The sequence below is a fragment of the Aotus nancymaae genome, unplaced genomic scaffold (assembly GCF_030222135.1).
Source record: "Aotus nancymaae isolate 86718 unplaced genomic scaffold, 86718_ANA_hifiasm-v0.15.2.pri h1tg000062l, whole genome shotgun sequence".
NCBI classification, from domain to species: Eukaryota; Metazoa; Chordata; class Mammalia; order Primates; family Aotidae; genus Aotus; species Aotus nancymaae.
Window position 1 is genome coordinate 40,722,375 of NW_026988476.1, and position 23,608 is coordinate 40,745,982.

Below are 23,608 nucleotides of genomic sequence, written 5' to 3' on the forward strand. Positions count from 1 at the left end.
CCCAAAGTGCTGGGATTACAGGCTTGAGCCACCGGCCTGGCCTTTGACATTTCTTATAATGCAGATTTGTTGGTGATGAACTCTTTCACCCTTTTGAAGTCTTTATGTAAACTTCATTTTTGAAAGGTGTTTTCACCGGGCAAACAATTCTAGACTGACAGCTTTTTTACTTCCAGTACTTTAAAGATACTGCTCCACTCTTGCTTTGCATTGTTCCTGAAATAAATTTGCTGTCATCTTTATCTTTGTTCTTGTGTATGCAATGTGTATATTTTCCTTTTGTGATCCCAACATTTTTCTCTTATCACTGATTTTAAGCAATTTTATTATGATGGGCATTGCTATAGTTTCCTTGTTTCCTGTGCTTGAGTTTCACTAAACCTCTTGGATCTGTGATTGAATCAAAACTGGAAAATACTTGGCCATTATTTCAATTATATTTTTTTCTTTACCCTCCTCCCTCAGGGACTCCAATTACACATGTATTAGGATGCTCAAAGTTGTCCCAGACCTCACTGGTGTTATTTGGTTCCAATGTTTTTTTGAAAGTGTTTCTTTTTGGATAGTTTCTATTGTGCCTTCATATTCACTAATTTTTCTCTCTGCAATGTCTAATCTGCTGTGAATTCCATCCAGTGTATTTTTTATCTCAAACCTTAATAGTTTTAATTTCTATTAGTTTGATTTGAATCTATGTCTTCCACATCTCTTCTTAACACATTGAATTGTTTCTCTAGCTTCTTGGATATATGAAATAGTTATATTTGCTATTAATTTTATCACCTGTGTTTCTATATCCGTTTTGATGGATATTTTCCCCCTCATTATGGTTCGTATTTACCTACTTCTTTTCATGCCTGGTTTTTTGGGTTTTTTTTTTTTTTTTGAATGTCAAACATTGTGGATTTTACCTTTAGTATTGGATATTTTCGTATTCATTCCTACATATATTCTGGAGCTATGTTCTCAGATAAAATTTAGCTATTTTGGAAACAATTTGGTCATTTTCTTTTTAGCTTTCTTAGGTAGGACCATGATAGTGTTTATCCTAGGACTAATTTTGTCCTGCTACTGCAGCAAAATCCTTGAGAGTACTACCTTATGCCCCATGACTTACATGGATGATACCAGACCCTATGTATGTGTTTTCCTTTCTATATATACTTATGATAACATTTAGGACAGGCATGGTGGCTCATGCCTATAATCCCAGCACTTTGGGAGGCCAAGGCAGGCAGATAACTTGAGGTTAGGAGTTCAAGACCAGCCTGGCCAACATGGTGAAAACCTCTCTCTACTAAAGAGACAAAAATTAGCTGCATATGGTGGCACATGCCTGTGGTTCCAGATACTTAGGAGGCTGAGGCATGAGAATCGTTTGAACCTGGGAGGAAGAGGTTGCAGTGAGCTGAGATCACACCGCTTCACTCCAGCCTGGAGGACTGACTTGAGACTCTGTCTCAAAAAGTTTAATTTATAAATCAGGCACAGTACAAGACCAACAATAATGAAATAGAACAATTAATATGCCGTAATAAAAGCCATGTGAATGTGGTCTCTCCCTCTCTAAATTTCTTAGTGCACTGTACTCACCTATTTTCAGACCATGGCTAACCAAAGGTAACTGAAACCACAGAAAGCAAAGCCACAGGTAAGGGGGCCTGCTGAATTCCTAGCTTTGTGTGAGTAGATTGTTACCGCTAATCCCTTTTAGATGGCTGTTGTCCTGGGTGCCAGCAGTTTGCTCACACACTTACACTGATCCATTTCTCAGCCAAATATTGAGGAAGATCTTGATTGGTTTGACTGTGTCCCCACCCAAATATGGTCTTGTAGCTCCCATAATCCCCACATGTTGTGTGAGGGACCCAGTAGGAGGTAATTGAATCACCAGGGCAGGTTTTTCCCATGCTGTTCTCCTGATAGTGAATAAGTCTCACAAGATTTGATGATTTTATAAAGGGCAGTTCCCCTGCACACACTTTCTTTCTTGTCGCCACGTAAGATGTGCCTTTGCTCCTCCCTTTACCTTCTGCCATGATTGTGAGGTCTCCCCAGCCATGTGGAGCAGTCCATTAAACTGCTTTCCTTTATAAATGACCTAGTCTCACGTATGTCCTTATATATAGCAGTGTGAGAACAGACTAATACAGACCTTCTTTGCACTTCTCCTGTGCAGCTCTGTTGCCTTTGGTCTGCGAACTCTAGCCACATTATATTCCCCAGACTCACAGTTCAGCGACTTAGAGAGACCATTAGACTCTGCCTGGGTTCTCTCCCTGCCTGTGGCCTGGAAACTTTCTCAAGGTGGTAAGTTGGGACAATTTAAATGCTCACCTCTCAGGGATCACTGTCCCTCCCTACCTGATGCTTAATGTCTTGAGAACCATTGTTTATACATTTTGTGCTTTTTTTCTTTTAGTTGTTTTCAAGCTAGAAGGTAAATGGAGTCCCTTACTGCTTTTATCCGACAGAGAAAGTTCTCTTCTCTTTTTCTGAAAGCTCCTTTGAGCCAGTTTTGCTTTAGGCATTGTGATGTCTCTCACAAGCTCATTTTCCTGGCTCTTCTTGTCGTCAGTGGACATATTCTGATCTCCCTTACTTAGAAGCAAACTAACAGCCAAGACTCAGATTTGAGTTTTGGGTAGGAGGTTAGTGCTTCATTCAGTAAACTTCAAATCTGTCTGGAGAAGGTACAGTTAGGTTAGTTCTTGCCCAGCTTTTGTGCTTTTTCTGTCTGGCTCTCCACTGTGTCCCATTTCCTAGAATGGCTTCTGGTATATAAGGTATTCAGTAAATGCTTGTGAATGAATAAAGTGCCTAATAGCTTGCAAACTCTCTAACAATTAAACATTTCATCAAATTAAAAATCTCAAATGTCAAAAACAGTATCAAAGAATGCCAGACCAATCTATTTAAACAGCTCAAACTAAAATAAAACTCTAACAAATAACATTTATTTTTCTTTTACATATGTATTTCACAGCCTGAACATCACATCATCTTCAGAGAAAGGTACTTTTATGCCATTATATTTACTATTTACCACACAGGCATTAAACATTCTCATTAACATGATGAGACAATTTGCTGGTAAACATTTAAACACACTGACATTAGTTTCGGTATCTCAACATATTTTTTTGGTCATAACCAAGGAAATACATCAAAATATGACAACGTTGGCTAGTATTTTACAAGCAAATAATATTTAACTCTGCATAGTTTATACAGTAGGCTGTGGCAATAAATAATATCACCAATCTCATCAACTATTAACTGGCCACAAGAAGCCTAACATTCATTTTAATTATGATATGAAATGTTCTATTGGTGTAGTTTCAACATATCCTTAAATGTTGCGGGTGTTTAACTTTGAGTACATGAAAAGAAAAAGTACTAAACTGGACTAAGAAGGTGTGTTTGGTTAACTACAAATATGCCATGTTCACATAGTACATTCCTAACATGAAGGCAAATATATAAATAGAAAAACTAGCAGTCAAAAAAATGTGAATGTGCAAATTGTGAGGAAAACATTGCATTTAAATTTGCACTCATTTGCAAGTTACAGTACTAGCTCAGTATAAACACTAACAGGAAAAATATTCAGCAGGAAAGAATGGAAATGACCTCTCACAGCGGAGAACTGGTCACTGCGCACTGCTCCACAGCTAAGAAAGTTTTCCTGGTGGTCTAGAGTTCCTAACCTTACGATTATCCTTCATTCAACAAAGGAGGAGACTGCAGGCATGCTTCAATCAGTGGTAAGAACAGGAAGAAAAACCCGACTCAGCAACGTTTTCTTCCTTAATTTGGTATAAAGGTACTTTTCATTATTTCAAGTTACTAATTTGCTAATCTCAAATGTTTTCTGAATCAGGTTTGCTAAATGCTGTAAAGAATAGCTATCCCTCATACAATACTAGGTTTGATTTTATTTTTTTAATATGTCAGCATAAGGTACATGCGCATTCATTCCACCAACCTGTATAGCTAATACTTGGCTTGGGTCATTTTCAAATTCTACACAGAGATTCTCTGTTTTCAGTATGTTAACAACTGCTTAGAAAGCAGAATTGCCCAGTGATTACTGTAGTGTGCCTTTTAATTGAAATGTATATAAAAATAAAACCCCAATCTTTATAGAAGGTCAAGAATTCTGTTAGGGATGTTAAAAGCACTGGGCAAAACCCTGGTTTTCAGCGTGCCATCTGCACCACAGGAGAAGATCCGATTGCCCTGGATGATGTCAATCTGCATGACTCCAGCCCCAATGTTTCGAAATATGGATTGCTTAGCATGTTCACTTTTAAATGAATGAATTAGGCCATGACCTGTCAATCTCCAAACCTAGTGCAAAACAAAAAGAGTTAAAAAAAATCATTAGGAAGAGACCAAAAGCAAAAAAACATGGCCCTTCTGCTCCCTTGGCCCAAGTGATCTCACTAAAGCCCAACCATCCCATCCACTGCCTCCTTCATAAGAGCTTATCTAAGTGGGAAATAGTACCACTCCCATGATTCATTTACTGTCCTTCTTTCGTATTTTTCTTCACATCCTCTTGTAGTTTCACATTAACCATAATGAACCATATGTAGCCCATTTCGAATTCAAGTAACTATCTGAGTTCATTCAATTAAATGTGTTCCTCATGCTGAGCTAGGCCCTAAGGCTATGTAAAAGTAGTGCGGTACACAGAGAGTCCCCTACTTACGATGATCTGACTTAAGACTTTGTGACTTTATGACAACATGAAAGCAATATGCATTCAGTATACTCCTTGGGTTAGTCTCAATAAACTCATAGTAAGTTGAAAATACTAAGTTGGAAGGATGTTTTCCAACTTAATATTTTTAACTTATAATGGGTTTGTCAGGACGTAATCCCCCTATAAGTCAAGGAGCATCTGCACTAGCTCACTTACTAGAAACGTCACCTCTACCACACACGAGAGTCAAGTACTGAGGGAGAGGGGAGAAGCTTCTAAGGAGCCAAACTAATGTCATCAAAAAATTTCATGCATTACACTCATATACTTTACTCAAAAGAGAATGCTTTAAAGCTTTCTAATGACCCGAGTCCAATGAGTTTGATAATCTCATTGACTATAACAGTATAGAAAGAACCATACAGAAGCAAGGGGAGGTGGCAGAATGTTGAGACATTTGATATATCCACAAAGCTTTATTTCAAAGAATGTGGAGTTTTTGTTTTTTCTCTTTTCAATCAGTCTTTAGCACATTCCAACCTCTTGTATTGACTCACCTTTATATTACCTTCTGCTGAACCTGTGGTAAAATATTCCTCGTAGGGATCCAGAGCCAGAGCCTTAATAGCTGAATCATGGGCCTGGAATGTGTGAATGAGCTGCCTCTGCCTGATGTCAAAAATGCAGACGTGTCCTTTCCTACCCCCCGAGATTAAGAGTTGCTGTTTGGGTGCATACTGAAGTACCGTGGCACCATGATCATGGCATGTGAAACCTGAAGAAGAAAAACATCACTTTCTCAAAACAATTTCTTATCTTGGTAATTATGATGTCTAAATCCACATTTAAATACAGAAATTACTGATGCATTTTTCATCCTAAGGTACATTTATTGTTTTATAAGTCATTGAATTTCTGTAATCATATGATTATTAAAGAAAAATGTTAAGCAATGTCAGAACAAACCTTTTGTATCCATAATCTCAATATGAAATATAAAGAAAAAGGAAGTATATACCTGAAGCCCTAAGTGATACTGCCTCATAAAAAGTATACTGAAGAGTAGAGACTGAGCTTCTGAAAGATGGTGAGTACTAACCCAGCCAAGTGCTGTATTGTAATTGAAACAACGGTACAGGAAAATGTGTGAATGTTTTCAGTTACAAGTTAAGAAGTTAGTTATCCCTCCCAGGAGTATTTGCATTTTTGTATGATTAAGGATTCAAATTAACATATAGAAAATTTGATTAAGGATTCAAATTAACATATAGAAAATTTGTAAGCAATGTTAACCATTGTTCACAGAATTCTGCAATCAAATTGAGAAATAACTACATCTTTCAAAATGCAAGTTGGTGTATTAAAAGACTGAGCATCTTTCTGTAAAACAATCTACTTAACTTCATTTAACCAAACTTATCTGAGCATGGAGCACTTTCTGGGTGGTATTATGTGGAAGAGAGAGAGGATACTAATTTGGCAAGTATTGTCTTAAAAGGAGTAATATTTAAATGACATTGTTTACATTTATAATAATTATCATAAGGTTAACCTTTGTTTTATTTTATGGTTAGGGCCAGGTGTGATGGCTTGTGGCTGTAATCCCAGTATTTAGGGAGGCAGAGGTGGGAGGATAGCTTGAGCCTAGGAGTCTGAGACCTGACTGGACAATACAGTGAGACCTCATTCTCCACAAAAAGGAAAAGAAAAGGCAAAAAGTATTTTATGATTAGGTTTAATTCTTTAAAATATGCTCTTTTCTATTAAGCTCAATGACTTACTTTGCAACTAATTTCTTAAATAGCCTTGTTAGTAGTACCACTATCGATACCATATTTTTCTGAATATAAAAAAACATGAAGACTATTCTAATAAGTTAGTTGGATTTCTGAGGCCATATATCTTTAACTCAGCAAGGAAGCCAGATATGTTAATTAACTTTTCCAACTTTTCAGTCATTCATTCTAAATATTTCTCCATTTTCAACCAGTGAATAAACACTCACTAGATTCACTAATTAAAATCAAGAAAGCATTCCTTCATGGTATTAAAAAAATCATAAACCTTAACTCACCATGAATGAGGCTGTTTCCGGGTGATATTAATGTGTCCCAGAGGCAAACATTTCTTTTAAAAAAACACAATTAAAAAAACACATCATAAACAATTGTTCTAAGTCATCACACCAGGGACAACCTGTCTTTATCTTTTTTGTTCACTCACACCTATAGAGAGTAGTGATTCCCAACTAGGATGGGGGTAGGGTCTGGGACTGGGAGTCTTATCCTTTTCACCCTACACAGTTCCATCTCACACAGTCCTGCCTGTCTCTGCATCCTCTACCCCATCGCCTTTCTGTTGCCACTGCAGGGAAACAGGAGATGTTATTCATGGGTGTGAATAACGGTGTGAAGTCAAAATAAATGTTGAGAATGATGGCGACAGTGTCAAATGCCTGTTACCCTGAATCCTCATCTCTCACCTTATACAAAAATTAACTCAAGATGGATCAAACTTTAACACCTGAAACCATAAAAATTCTAGAAGATAACATAGGAAAAACTATTTTAGACAAAGAATTCATGACCAAGAATTCAAAGGCAAATGCAACAAAAATAAATGTGACCTAATTAAACTAAAAAGCTTCTGCACGGCAAGAGTAAACAGACAATCCACAGGGTGGGAAAAAACACAATGTATACACCTGGCAAAGGACTAATATCCAGAGTCCACAAGGAACTTAAATCAACAATTCTCAAAATACAAATGGCCAAGAAACATGAAAAAAATGCTCAAAACCACTAATTACCAGGAAAATGCCACTTAAAACTACAATGCAGTACCACCTTATTCCTGCAAGATCGGCCATAATTTAAAAACTAGAAAATAATAGATGTTGGCATGGATGTGGTGAAAAGCGAACACTTCTATACTGCTGGTGGAAATGTAAACTAGTATAACCACTATATAGAATATATGGAAATTCCTTAAAGAACTAAAAGCTGAACTATTCAATTCAGCAATCCCACTACTGGGTAGCTATCCAGAGGAAAAGAAGTCACTAATGAAAAAGACACTTGCACGTGCCTGTTTATAGCAGCACAATTCACAACTGCAAAACGATGGAACTGACCTAAATGCCCATCAACTAACGAGTGGATAAAGAAAACATGGTACATATACATCATGGAATACTACTTGGCCATAAAAAGCAATGAAATAATGGCATCTGCAGTTAACCCGATGGAGTTGGAGACCATGATTCTAAGTGAACTCACTCAGGAATGGAAAACTATATATCATATATTCTCACTTATACGTGGGAGCTAAGCTATGAGGATGCAAAGGATTAGAATGATATATAATGGACTCTGGGGACTTGAGGGGGTGAGAGGAGGGTGAGGGACAAAAGACTACACATTGGATACAGCGTACACTGCTCAGGTGATGGGAATACCAGAATCTCAGAAATCACCACTAAAGAACTTATCCACGTAACTAAATACCACCCGTTTCCCATAACCTACTTCAATAAAATAAAAATGCTGAGAATGATGTTGACAGTATCAGATGCTTGTTAGTCCTGAAGAAATTAACAGTGTTAGCAGTAGTATTTTAAAACAAGACTGAATAGCTTTAAAATACAAATTACACATTAGGAATAATTTTCATTTTTACTTTTCTTTTTGATAAGAAAAACCACTCTGAAATAAGAATTATGTAACAAAGTTATTTTTTAATGCCTAAAACTCTATTAGAAACCCATACTTTTAGCAATAATACTTTTCTGCCTAAAGTTTTTATATTTCTTACCTTGCTTTTCTGTCAACCCACCTATTGTCATTGGAGTGTCCAGATGTGGCAACCAGACTTGAAGAGGTAATAAACGCAAAGTCACTTGTGGCTTTACTGTGGCACTGCCAACTCTACAGAAAACAAAGTGCAACTGAAGTTTCTTTACTTTCAGATAAAATTTAATACAGTACCAACATACATGTCTGCTAATAACATACTATATGCATGAGCTAAGAACAGTTTTTTAAAACTCAGTCTAGAATACAGAATAAGTGATAGTACAAGGGTTAACTGTCATGTGTATATTATTTGGCTACTATCCAATAATTTTTAAAAACCAGTTGGTAAAAACAATTAAAGATCATGGTTTTTGGATTATGTAAGAATAGGACATCAAAGTACCTGAACCTACCTAAGCCCCATCACTTTTAGTACTGATGGTCTCCAATACATATAATAAACTGTAATAATAATAATCCACAAAGGAAATGCTTACAGACCTAACTAGTCTTAGGATGTCAAGGTATTTTAAAATATAATCCATGTTTTTTGGTCTGGAATTATAATGGTACAGATCTGACTGAAGGCAAAAGTATAAATTCAAGATTACTTCCATTTCTGTGTAGACAAGGTACAGTCTATAGTGTACTAATTTAAGAGAAATATACACATAATTAACATATGTATAGTTTAGAAATTTTTTAAAAAATATTTGGGTAATCTATCTGGTCCCAGGAGGTTCAAGGCTTCCTGAACCTCACTCCACATATATGAAGCCTGTTTCACACAGGACATCCCCTTCCATCCTCCCGCTGTTCTCTTCCTCCACTACATATCCATCACCAAATATTTTGTAATCCAATTTGGATTAATAACGTGGCCCATTAGGACTGGTTATTTTATAATCTGGTAAGAAAAATTCTGGAACCAGTTGGAATAGATATTTGGAATCTGATTCTTAATGATAGAATTTTATGGTATGTATATTAAGAAGATAGAGCTTTCAAAATGGATAAAAGTGTAACAAAAATGTACCCTGAGTTGGACCATACACAGGGAAAGCCCCAGAAATTTTAAAAATTAATGACTGCACTTCAAGGGGAAAAGCAAGGCTTTTTGTTGTTCAGGTCATTTCAGCCTAAAACTAGGGCAAGGATGGGTGCTGCTGCTAGGCTGGGATTGCTGAACAAAATCATCCTTCTCCCAATAGGACCACCAATGAGATGAACTGTCCGAAACAGACACTTCATAAACAAAGTGTTGTCTATATGTGCTCTGGGAACATTAGTAATACTTACCATATAAGGTTTAGGATTTGACGCAGTTTGGTTAACTTGCCAGATACTCAGAAAACCCTCTCCATCTGCAACACCACACTGTAAGAACAGTATAACCACTAAACACATGTTCTTAGCATCCACAGCAAAGGTAAAAACATGTAAAGGAAGTTCACTCAGACCCTACTAAAAAAAAATTCTGCCTATAACTATGTTTCCATTGCTGTCATTCCCAAGAAAGTCCAAGTGCTAAAAAATTCCCTGTCACTTTTTTTCCCTTTTTTTTTAAGACACAGTGTCTCACTTTGTTACCCAGGCTGGAGTGCAATAGTACAATTACAGTTTACTGTAACCTCAAACTCCTGGGTTCAAGGGATCCTCCAGGCTCAACCTTCTGAGTAGCTAGGACTACAGGCACATGGCTGGGCTAATTTTTAAACATTTTTTGTAGGGATGGGGTCTCCCTTTGTTGTTCAGGTTGTCTCAAATGCTGGAGTTCAAGCAATCCTCCTGCCTTGGCCTCCCAAAGTGTTGTAATTACAGGTGACAACCACTGTGCCCGGCCATTCCATCACTTCGTAACTGCTTACCTGTTTCACTGTTTTCCTCTAACCTCTTACTAACGAAATTTAGTAAGAAACTAGGTTTCTCCAAAGAACTTGACTGTACTTATTAGGACTCACCAACACTCTCAACGGAAGCAGTTTTTTTACTCTCACAGAATATTTAGTATCTTTAAATCTATGATTAATCCATACTAAATTTTGCAGATTTTTGCTTCTATTGGAAGGAAAGAAGGTATATAAATAGACTCCAACAAACTGCCTGCTCAGCTTAAATCCAGACTCATTGAATTCATTTTTAGATGCACTTTTATTAATCACTTACTCCTAAATATCCACAATTATTTTCAGATGATTTTAGCAGTAGCCCCAAGAAACTAACCTTGTTGCCTTGTGAATTAAAATATAATCTAGTAACTCTTGCATTGCCAGCTTGACGAAAGCAGACAAGTTGCTGAGGCCGCGTCCATTCAAACATACGTACGCTGCCGTCCTGAGCACCTGTAAGATCTGAAACACAAGAGAAAAAGAAGGAAATAAGAAATTGAAGAGGTAAAGAGTTCCAATCTATTCTATTCTATAAATCAACCTCCAAATGAGAGGGAATACTTACAATTCTTAGGTCATAAATACTTACAGTATTGATGGACTGGGTGTGAAGTCATTCTCTTCACATTATGTAGGTTCCTTTTCATAAGCTTTAAAAGAATATTTTAAAAATAAATTTATTTTTGTATTCAGAAGAGATGAGGAAGGATATGCTTCAGGATAAATTCTGACAACATTTATTCTTTTACATCTTGCTTATTATTGAGATAAAGCCTGTTACAGATGTTCTGAACCACTACATAGAACACTTGTCTGAAGAGGCTGAGGAAGAACAGTCACTTGCTGGTATAGCCCTGGCCTGTGAGGTTACCAAGCAGCTTCATCTCATAAGAAAGGAACTCTTCTTCAAGTGTCCCTCCCTGAGGACATTCAGGAGCACCTCCAGATGCTTCAGAGCAGAAAAGGAGAATGGGACCCCTCCCGCTACAGTGACAAGAATGTTACTGATGTGCTTCCAAACACTTAGACATGAATTCCCCTTTAACTTTGCTTTACTGATTCGTATCTCAGTTTACTCATCTATAAAATGATAATGGAGGGTAATAATAGCACCTACCACCTAGGATTGTGGTGAGAAAAAGCATGCCCCTGCCACTAAGAAAGTCGTCTGAGGCCAGGTGTGGTGGCTCGTGCCTGTAATCCTAGCACCTTGGAGGCTGAAGTGGGTAGATCACTTGAGCCCAGGAGTTCGAGACCAGCCTGGGCAATGTGGTGAAAGCCCGTCTCTACAAAAAACACAAAAATTAGCCAGGTGTGGTGGCATGTACCTGTAGTCTCAGCTACATGGGAGGCTGAGTTGGCAGGATCAATTGAGCCCAGGAGGTCAAGGTTGCAGTGAGCCGAGATTGCACCACTGCACTTCAGCCTGGGTGGCAGAGCCAGACCCTGTCTCCAAATAAAAAAGCCACAATAAATGTCACCTGTCATTATCATGGCCTATTTACTGGTCTTTGTCCCTGATCTTTAGGATCACTCCTATGTCAAAGTGATTCCAACTGATTTTTCAAACAGTCCAAATCCAGAAATGATGCCTATACGTAAATAACATACCACGCTAGCTCCAGTGCTAGTCTGTCCACTGCCCAGCCATGGAAGAGATGAAGGTGGATGCACCTGACTTGCTGAATAGGCTGTTGCACTGGGTTGATAAAGAGTTGTAGTGGAACCACGATAATCAACATCGTCTGAACTGTGAAAAACATTCATGAGTTACTGTGAAAGTTCCCTTTTCTCTTAACACAAATTCCAGTTAAAGAGCTTCTTATGTACCCACAGGTCAATCTTTATTTTAAATAGGTAGCCATGAGAAAAATTAGGTACAAGTCCTAATCGCCAATTTTAATACTAGTTAACTTTTTTCCCTTTTGGCAAAATATAAATTTAGTCTAATGTTGTTTGCAGACAACTTTATTGCTGCATAAGTTGAAACAAATGTTTGTTTTAAAGTATTTAATATAGATTTGTTTTTATCTATGGAAAAATATATGTTCTCTTCAAGTACAGATATTTCAGTATCAAATTAACACATCTAAAGAAATCTGAGTTTAAAGATTTCTTGGAGTAAGATAGATAAAATGTGAAAGTAATTTTTGTAATGGATTGTATCATAGTACATGGTTGTATCTACTCTGAAATGTGATATTAAATCCTAGTTACATCACATACTAACAAAAGAAAGAATTCAACGAAACAAGGAGAGAAACTATCATGGCACTATCCTCAAGCACATAAAAGCAAGAGGGAGGGCAAACCATGGAGGAGAAACCTTAAAATATGGAAGAATGGCAAAACACTCTTGGTGAAGTATCCATAGCTTTCATGAAAAGCAAAGCCCTCGAGAGATCCAAGATGGCCGGTTAGGAGGAGCTCGGGATTGCAGGTCCGAGTGAAAGCGCAGAGGGTGAGTGGACACCACATTTCCAGACGGATTTTTACTGCCCACAGACCAGGAGATACACAGGCGGAGGAGCCCCACGGGTTGCCAGTGCCGCTGTTTTGGCAGGCGCGGCTGTTTGGCCTGTGCCCTGGCGCAGCGGTTCCCAATGCAGAGTGAGCGAGACTGAGTCCCCTCTTAGCCAGCAAGGGGAGCTGAAACGGGGAGCCAGGCCAGGAGATTCCCGGGCAAAAAAGCGCCACGAATCCCAGAGCCGCGGTTTCAGCCGACGCAGCGGCTTCCGGTGTAGAGCAAACGAGACAGTTTCCCCTCTTAGCCAGCAAGGGGAGCTGAAACAGGGAGCCAAGCCAGGAGATTCCCAGGTAAAAAAGCGCGTGAATCTCAGAGCCGCGGTTTCAGCCGACGCAGTGGCTCACAGTGCAGAGTAAACAAGACGGTGTCCCCTCTTAGACAGCAAGGGGAGCTGAAGCAGGGAGCCAAGCCAGGAGATTCCCGGGCAAAAAAAGTCACGAAACTCAGAGCCGCAGTTTCAACCGGGGCAGTGGGTCGCCGCACAGGAAATCACACAGGTCCCGGCGGCTACTCAACAGGCGACCAGGTCACCTGGTAGAGAGCCGACCGTTCAACTAAAAAACAAAAGGCTCTGAGGCAGGGAGCCAGGTGACCAGGCCCGGCTGGTCCCACCCCCACAAAAACAAAAAAACAGCAATTGGAAACGCTCTGGGTTGAGACTTTCATGGCAAACACAACTGAACCCAGTATGGTCCAGCTCTGTGGAGGAGGGGCGTCCGCCATTAAGGAGGCACCCTGCAGTTCCCGAGGCAATCTGCCATCGCCAAGGCAACCCGCCACTACAGAGAGTGCGTCACTACAGAGGAGGGCCAACATAGCGGAAGCAGTTCTAACTACACCCATATAAACAGGACTGCAGGGAAGTTCACACGGCAGCTGGGCGGAGCCCACAGCAGCTCAGCGAAGCCTCTGCAGGCTGAGTGTGACTAGGCTGCCACCTTGTGGGCAGGGAAAACGGCAGCGGCACAGCGGAAACGCATAAAGCCCTAACTCCCTGGGACAGAAGACCTGGGGGGAAGAAAAGGGGGTTTATGAGTTCTGCTGCTGCAGACTTAAACTTACCAAAATCAGAAAGTCAGCAAATAAAAAGTTGACAGGTGGATAAATCCACAAAGATGGGAAGAAACCAGCACAAAAAGGATGAAAACACCCAAAACCAGAACACCTCTCCTCCTGCAAGGGATCACAACTCCTCACCAGCAAGGGAACAAGACTGGATGGAGAATGAGCATGATGAAATGACAGAATCAGCTTTCAGAAAGTGGATAAGAAACTTCCGTGAGCTAAAAGAACATGTTCTAACCCAATGCAAAGAAACTAAGAACCTTGAAAAAAGACTTGACGAAATGCTAACGAGAATGGACAACTTAGAGAGGAATATGAGTGAATTGATGGAGCTGAAAAACACAACACGAGAACTGCGCGAAGCATACACAAGTTTCAACAGCCGAATTGACCAAGCAGAAGAAAGGATATCAGAGGTCGAAGATCAACTCAATGAAATAAAACAAGAAGGCAAGATTAGAGAAAACAGGGTAAAAGGAATGAACAAAGTCAACAAGAAATATGGGACTATGTGAAAAGACCTAATCTACGTTTGATAGGTGTACCTGAATGTGACGAAGAGAATGCATCCAAGCTGGAAAATACTCTTCAGGATATTATCCAGGAAAACTTCCCCAACCTAGCAAGGCAGGCCAATATTCAAGTCCAGGAAATACAGAGAACACCACAAAGATACTCCTCTAGAAGAGCAACCCCAAGGCACATAATCGTCAGATTCATCAGGGTTGAAATGAAGGAGAAAATACTAAGGGCAGCCAGAGAGAAAGGTCGGGTTACCCACAAAGGGAAGCCCATCAGACTCACAGCAGATCTCTCAGCAGAAACCCTACAAGCCAGAAGAGAGTGGGGGCCGATATTCAACATCCTTAAAGAAAAGAACTTTCAACCCAGAATTTCATATCCAGCCAAATTAAGCTTCATAAGTGAAGGAAAAATAAAATCCTTTGTGAACAAGCAAGTACTCAGAGATTTCATCACCACCAGACCGGCTTTACAAGAGCTCCTGAAGGAGACACTACATACAGAAAAGAACAACCAGTACCAGCCACTCCAAAAATGCACGAAATGGTAAAGAGCATCAACACTATGAGAAGAATCTGCATCAACCAACGGGCAAAACAGCCAGCTAGCATCAAAATGACAGGATCAAACTCACACATAACAATATTAACCCTAAACACAAGTGGACTAAATGCCCCAATCAAAAGACACAGACTGGCAAATTGGATAAAAAGCCAAAACCTATCAGTGTGCTGTATCCAGGAAACCCATCTCACATGCAAGGATACACAAAGGCTCAAAATAAAGGGATGGAGGAAGATTTACCAAGCAAATGGAGAGCAAAAAAAGCAGGAGTTGCAATTCTCATCTCTGATAAAATAGACTTTAAAGCAACAAAGATCAAAAGAGACAAAGAAGGACATTACATAATGGTAAAAGGATCAATGCAACAAGAAGAGCTGATGATCCTAAATATATATGCATCTAATACAGGAGCACCCAGATACATAAGGCAAGTTCTTAAAGACTTACAAAGAGACTTAGACTCCCACACAATAATAGTGGGAGACTTCAACACACCACTGTCAATATTAGACAGATCAACAAGACAGAAAATTAACAAGGATATCCAGGACTTGAACTCAGACCTGGAACAAACAAACCTAATAGACATTTACAGAACTCTCCACCCGAAATCCACAGAATATACATTCTTCTCAGCACCACATCACACCTACTCTAAAATTGACCACATAATTGGAAGTAAATCACTCCTCAGCAAATGCAAAAGAACGGAAACCATAACAAACAGTCTCTCAGACCACAGTGCAATCAAGTTAGAACTCAGAATTCAGAAACCAACCCAGAACCGCACAGCTTCATGGAAAATGAACAACTTTCTCCTGAATGTTGACTGGATAAACAATGAAATGAAGGCAGAAATAAAGATGTTCTTCGAAACCAACGAGAACGAAGACACCACATACCAGAATCTCTGGGACACATTTAAAGCAGTCTCTGGAGGAAAATATATAGCAATAAGTGCCCACATGAGAAGAAAGGAATGATCTAAAACTGACACCCTATCGTCAAAATTGAAAGAGCGAGAGGAGCAAGATCAAAAAAACTCAAAACCTAGCAGAAGACAAGAAATAACTAAGATCAAAGCAGAATTGAAGGAGATAGAGACACGAAAAACCCTACAAAAAAATCAATAATCCAGGAGCTGGTTTTTTGAAAAGATCAACAAAATAGACCACTAGCCAGATTAATAAAAAAGAAAAGAGAGAATAACCAAATAGATGCAATAAAAAATGATAAAGGGGATATCACCACAGATTCCACAGAAATTCAAACCATCATCAGAGATTATTACAAACAACTCTATGCACATAAACTAGAAAACCTGGAAGAAATGGATAAATTCCTGGACAGTTGCCTCCTCCCAAGCCTAAACCAGGAAGAAGTCGAACCCTGAATAGACCAATAACAAGGTCTGAAGTCGAGGCAGCAATTAAGAGCCTACCGCCCAAAAAAAGCCCAGGTCCAGATGGGTTCACAGCCGAATTCTACCAGACATACAAAGAGGAACTGGTACCATTCCTTCTGAAACTATTCCAAATAATCCAAAAAGAGGGAATCCTTCCCAAATCATTTTATGAGACCAACATTATCCTGATACCAAAACCTGGCAGAGACTCAACAAGAAAAGAAAACTACGGGCATAAAATACTGGCAAACCGATTACAACAGCACATCAAAAAGCTTATCCACCATGATCAAGTAGGATTCATCCCGGGGATGCAAGGCTGGTTCAATATACACAAGTCTATAAATGTAATTCACCACATAAACAGAACCAAAGACAAAAACCACATGATTATCTCAATTGATGCAGAGAAGGCCTTCGACAAAATTCAACAGCCCTTCATGCTAAAAACTCTCAATAAACTAGGTATCGACGGAACGTATCTCAAAATAATAAAAGCTATTTACGACAAACCAACAGCCAATATCATACTGAATGGGCAAAAACTGGAAGCATTCCCTTTGAAATCTGGCACTAGACAAGGATGCCCTCTCTCACCACTCCTATTCAATATAGTACTGGAACTTCTAGCCAGAGCAATCAGGCAAGAAAAAGAAATAAAGGGTAATCAATTAGGAAAGGAGGAAGTCAAAGTGTCTCTATTTGCAGACGACATGATTGTATATCTAGAAGACCCCGTCATCTCAGCCCAAAATCTCCTGAAACTGATAAGCAACTTCAGCAAAGTCTCACGATACAAAATCAATGTGCAAAAATCACAAGCATTCCTATACACCAATAACAGACTTAAAGAGAGCCAAATCAAGAACGAACTGCCATTCACAATTGCTACAAAGAGAATAAAATACCTAGGAATACAACTAACAAGGAACGTAAAGGACCTCTTCAAGGAGAACTACAAACCACTGCTCAACGAAATAAGAGAGGACACAAACAGATGGAGAAACATTCCATGTTCATGGTTAGGAAGAATCAATATCGTGAAAATGGCCATACTGCCCAAAGTAATATACAGATTCAATGCTATCCCCATCAAGCTACCAATGACCTTCTTCACAGAACTGGAAAAGACCACCTTAAACTTCATATGGAACCAAAAGAGAGCCCGCATAGCCAAGTCAATTCTAAGCAAAAAGAACAAACCGGGAGGCATCACACTACCGGACACCAAACTATACTACAAGGCTACAGTAATCAAAACAGCATGGTACTGGTACCGAAACAGAGATAGAGACCAATGGAACAGAACAGAGGCCTCGGAGGCAACACAACATATCTACAACCATCCGATCTTTGACAAACCTGATAAAAACAAGCAATGGGGAAAGGATTCCCTGTTCAATAAGTGGTGTTGGGAAAACTGGCTAGCCATATGCAGAAAGCAGAAACTCGACCCCTTCCTGACACCTTACACTAAAATTGACTCCAGATGGATTAAAGACTTAAACATAAGGCCTAACACCATAAAAACCCTAGAAGGAAACCTAGGCAAAACCATTCAGGACATAGGCGTAGGCAAGGACTTTATGACCAAAACACCAAAAGCATTGGCAACAAAAGCCAAAATAGACAAATGGGACCTAATCAAACTCCACAGCTTCTGCACGGCAAAAGAAACAGTCAATAGAGTGAATCGGCAACCAACAGAATGGGAAAAAATTTTTGCAGCCTACCCATCTGATAAAGGGCTGATATCCAGAATTTACAAAGAACTAAAACAGATTTACAAGAAAAAAACAAACAAGCCCATTCAAAAACGGACGAAGGATATGAACAGATACTTTACAAAAGAAGACATACATGAGGCCAACAAGCATATGAAAAAATGCTCATCATCACTGGTCATTAGAGAAATGCAAATCAAAACTACATTGAGATACCATCTCACGCCAGTTAGAATGGCGATCATTAAAAAATCTGGAGACAACAGATGCTGGAGAGGATGTGGAGAAATAGGAACACTTTTACACTGTTGGTGGGAGTGTAAATTAGTTCAACCATTGTGGAAGACAGTGTGGCGATTCCTCAAGGACCTAGAAATAGAAATTCCATTTGATCCAGCAATCCCATTACTGGGTATATATCCAAAGGATTATAAATCGTTCTACTATAAGGACACATGCACACGAATGTTCATTGCAGCACAGTTTACAATAGCAAAGACCTGGAACCAACCTAAATGCTCATCGATGATAGACTGGACAGGGAAAATGTGGCACATATACACCATGGAATATTATGCAGCCATCAAAAACGATGAGTTCGTGTCCTTTGTAGGGACATGGACAAACCTGGAAACCATCATTTTCAGCAAACTGACACAAGAAAACAAAATCAAACATTGCATGTTCTCACTCATAGACGGGTATTGAACAATGGGAACACATGGACACAGGGAGGGGAGCACTATACACTGGGGTCTGTTGCGGGGGAGTTGGGGGGACAGCAGGGGGTGGGGAGTCGGGGAGAGATAGCATGGGGAGAAATGCCACATATAGGTGAGGGGGAGGAAGGCAGCAAATCACACTGCCACGTATGCACCTATGCAACCACCTTGCATGTTTTTCACATGTACCCCAAAACCTAAAATGCAATTAAAAAAAAAAAAAAAGCCCTCTACACTTCTGTCTGTTAAAAAAAAGGTATGCTTATCAGGTGATAAGAAGAAACACTGCAAAATTACCCAGTAAATGTGACTCATCAGTATAATTAACATATTTGTGTATACTGTTGTAATTATCCAGATCAGATTAATACACTGAATATCATGAAGCCAAGTGTCAGGGGTTATTCTGATTCAAATACTATCAATAGTGTAGGGTTTAATGGAAGAAGTATAATTTATTAGGTTAATGTAGGCAAAGACTTTCATTGGCAGCTAAACCAATTATATTTGTCACCTACCCAAATGAAGAAGGAGACACATGTATACCTTCTGAAATAATTCCAATCATAGTCATAACCATTTAGTGGGTACTTCTTACAGAAAACTATATGTAAAAGTGACTGTGAGACAAACCTTTTGGATTCTCTGTCATATTCTTCTCCAATCCATATATATGACTGACAGGCCAGGAGAGCAGTAACATCAAGTTCTTGAACATCATGTGTTGAAGCCAAAACAATTTCATTACAATTTGCCTATAAAGCAAAAGCAGATTCAATGATTTAAGCAATTTCACTAAAGAAAAATACATTGTTTATAATGATGACAGTTTTTACCTTATTAACAGAAAATGCCATGATCATATCAGATTCCTTATGAATGACTTTCGCCTTTCCACCTGGATAGCCTAGATCAGCTTCAACCTAGAAAACATTCATCAGCAGTTTCAGTTGCTGCAGCACAGCACTATTGCGAGTTATCCACATCCCATAAGATTTAAAAGTACGATAAGAAGAAAATGTAGCAGCAGCAGCAGCAGCAGCAAGAAAAAAGAGTAACTTTAATGTGTTGAAAACTAGCTTTGGAAAATTCATTTAAATTCTCTGATGTCCTGTAATCACCCCAATTTCCAGTGTGATGGCAAGATACTGATTAATGATCATAAAAGATGGCTAATACATTTTTATTAGTAATTTATACAGTAATATGTCTTAGTTCTTCCAAAAGTGTACAAATATTCTGAAATAAGAATGTGTATACATTAAGAGGCACAGACTGGATGGAATGAAAAGACACAGAAAAACCACAAAGAAATCTTACCCTTTGAAGTAAGGGTGATGAGCTAGAAATAAGGAAAAGTTGGAAAGAGGGATAGTTCGAAAGGAATGAAAGAGACTGATGAGAGGAAGGTTTAATGGCTTAAGGTTGGTGATGGAAAGAAAAGAAAAGGCAGAATCAAGAAGGAAAGATGAAACAGCCATGCTTAAAACAGAAAAAGTGACAGAAGTGAAGATGGAAAAGGGATCAAGAAAGAGAATAACCAAGGCAAGCCAGATACAGTGAAGCATCTCCTCCCCTATACCACTGAGGTGGTACAGGAGTACTATGAGTCTCTGAGTAGTTAGCCAGTTGGGCAGGTCATGGTTAGTATCAGAAATGAGGTGTTAGCTCCTTGAACTTTAAAGAATGAGCTAAATACAAAATCTTGGAATACTACCTTGATGTGGCAATCTTCTGCTACGCAGTTTTGTTTGACCTGCTCCACATGTTCTTCTACAGACTAACACCACACCGACACAAACACAAAACACATGCATGGAACGAAATTATAAAGAGTGAAATATTTCAAGCTGAAATGGTCACTCCACCACTTAAAGATGATAAAAATGAGTTTGCAAAATCAAGTAAAAATTAAACTGAATAAAACAGTCATCAAACACAACACAAAGCCAAAAGAGCAAAATTAATGTGACTATTACATATACACGAGAACATAAAAGCTATTTCAAAATAAAAATTAGTTATCTGTATACAGTTTTAAGAAATTTAAGTTACATAACTGGTAATGTGTAAAATTAAAACCCACATGTATAAGCAGATGCATAAGGTGCTACATAAATTCCTACCCTATAGGGGTTGATTTCAAATACAAATTAAAATACCTATTTCTAAACAGAGATCCCAAATACTGGTATTTATTTCACTCTTATAAGGAATTTGAGTAACCACATGATTTTTCTCTAAGTAAATAAATGTTTAATAAAATCAGGTATGGAAAAGAAATCACTCAGCAATTTGCTCCTGGGTTGATGCAGGTTACTAAGGATGGCCACAATCAGAAGTTATATTTCTGCTCTGCTGTGGACACCTCTGAAAGTTTGATCAGAGCAACAAAATCTTCCTCATACCTTTTCAGGTGACTGCCTCCCTTTTGTCATGAAGGGACAAATTTTCTGACCATGCCTCCAGGGACTCCCCTATGGTTGCTGCAGCTAATAAAGAAGCACCTAAGAAAACTTGCAAGGAACGGTCAATGTGTGGCACAGCTAACTTAGCAAAGACCAAACTGCTGAAGAATCTATTTGTCTTAAATAACTAGATGAATTCACCAGTCTGTTTCCTAAAAACAGGTTTTGTGAAATATTTTTCTTTAGTATGTTCAGTGAGTAAAAGATCTTATTAATATATCTATAACTTCAGCATTTCTCAGGGAAATTTTTTTTAAATGCACCCAGCATTTTTAGGATTAGCCTGCCAATTTTATTAGTCAATTTTCCGAATTTGCCAAATTTAGTGATTACCAAAATCCTGTTTGACAATTTTAAAGATAAAGCACTCTTACTGGATGGGTAGAGTTTTAATAAGTTTTGCATATTTCTGAGCCTAGTGACCAGTTTTTGTTTTGTTCTAGCAGCCTTAACATTTTATTCATAAATTTTCTCTTAATGGAAATACTTTTTTTCAGATCTGTGCTATTCAAAACAGCAACCACTAACCATATGTAACTATTTAAATTTAGATTAAAATTAAAATTTTAAATTCTGTTTCTCAATCATGCTAGCCATATTTCAAGTACTCGGTAACCACATGTGGCTTGTAACTACTATGTTGGACTATGCAGATACAGATTTCCATCATCACAGGAAGTTCTATGGGACAGTACTGAACAAGACAGTAATTTCATTCAGTGTTTTAAAATTCAAAAGGGTACATGATAAAAATTCTTCCATCCTTACTCTCAATCATGTACTTCCCTTCCTTGGAGCCAAGTGATGCTTACATAGCACTTTAAGAAACATTCCATTTACCTCTGTCCTACTTTCCTGTTCATGGGGACTCTATGCTGGGAGAAAAATGGAGGAGTATACACAGAGACTGAGGGGCATAATGGAAGGGAAAATAAGGGGTAAAGACGGGGAGAATTAGTTAAGGAAGAAGCAAACCGGTGGGGAAGGGCAAAACAAGAATGGGAGGGTCCAAGAAACCCAGACACCTGGCTTCCTACAGCACTCTGCACTCTAACAAGTCAGCTAGTCAAGCTGCTATCAACCTTACCAATACTTAAAACATACTTGTGCTAAATCATTAATTTTAATAATTTGAAGAACAAAACACTCAGAAAATTAATCACTCAATGAACTGGTTTTCTGTGACTAACAGAGGTATTGAATGATAGGTTGATTGAGACAGGGTCTCACTTGTTACCCAGGCTGGAGTGCCGTGGCATGTGATCTCAGCTTACTACAACTTTCACCTCCTGGGCTCAAGTGATCCTCCCACCTCAGCCTCACAAGTATCTGGGATTAGAGACATGCACCACCATACCCAGATAATTTTATTTTTTGTAGAGATGGGGTTTCAACATGTTGCCTAGGCTTGTCTCAAAATCCTGAGTTCAGGAGATCCCCTGCCTAGGCCTCCCATAGTGCTAGGATTACAAGCCTGAGGCACCGTGCCTGGCTAGATTCCTATATCTTAGTTTACAGAATTTGGACTTAGCACCACTATAGGAAATACTGTACACAATGGTTTAAATGAAAGAGGCAAATAATTTGCCTCTGTGATTTCCTTAACAAAGCTCACATCAATAATTTTAATGCCATAAGGGTATGTTGTTATGAAAACGCTTATAACTAGGATTCAAAAGTTTCCTTCTTCTACTTCCTCATTTAAGTACATAATTTTTAAATCCATAAAGAAAACATAAGGGCTGACCACAATTACCATTCAGGTAAGGAACGAGTATGGTAGGTTCCACTGCCCTAGGCATGAGGAAAAACTGAGAAGCACTTTTATACTTTATCTCAGGAAATTGAGCCATATGGACTCTGTTTCAGTTTTCACTTTTCTAAGTGAAATATAATTCATTTTGTCTCCTCAGTGATTGTGCTTGCCAAATCTTTAATTACATCAGACACTCAACTCTGAACACTCTTCAAACTGCTCATTACCTCACTAAATGGCCAAACAGACTGAAATGCTCATATAAAAGGTCCTACTTTTATAAGGAAGTCATCTGCCAATCTCCCAAACCGTTGATTCTTCTTGAACCATGTCTGCTATTACATTACTAATTATGTTAACTTAAAAATAACCACGCAATGCAGAACTTCTGCCTTGCTTTGTAAGAGACATCTTCCTTCATCTTGTATTTGCTATTTTGGATCTTTATTCTGTTCATTTCT

General features: G+C 38.7%; 1 protein-coding gene across 4 annotated transcripts in view; it reads right to left on the reverse strand.

The window, feature by feature from the left end:
• Window positions 1-2,935: 2,935 nt before the first annotated feature.
• DMXL2 (Dmx like 2) overlaps window positions 2,936-23,608 on the reverse strand; it is a 175,338-nt gene continuing 154,665 nt past the window's right edge. For 2 of the 4 annotated variants that reach the window (XM_021673154.2, XM_021673153.2), the window contains exons 34-44: window positions 20,641-20,703; window positions 19,760-19,846; window positions 19,557-19,678; window positions 12,006-12,144; window positions 10,984-11,044; window positions 10,729-10,856; window positions 9,805-9,882; window positions 8,546-8,637; window positions 6,786-6,838; window positions 5,269-5,486; window positions 2,936-4,353 (exon numbers count right to left, since the gene is read on the reverse strand). In XM_021673154.2, the coding sequence (XP_021528829.2) occupies window positions 4,144-4,353; window positions 5,269-5,486; window positions 6,786-6,838; window positions 8,546-8,637; window positions 9,805-9,882; window positions 10,729-10,856; window positions 10,984-11,044; window positions 12,006-12,144; window positions 19,557-19,678; window positions 19,760-19,846; window positions 20,641-20,703 (1,251 nt within the window). In that variant the 3' untranslated portion in view covers window positions 2,936-4,143. The remainder of the gene's footprint in view (window positions 4,354-5,268; window positions 5,487-6,785; window positions 6,839-8,545; window positions 8,638-9,804; window positions 9,883-10,728; window positions 10,857-10,983; window positions 11,045-12,005; window positions 12,145-19,556; window positions 19,679-19,759; window positions 19,847-20,640; window positions 20,704-23,608) is intronic. The other 2 variants (XM_021673156.2, XM_021673155.2) reach the window with 1 other exon arrangement.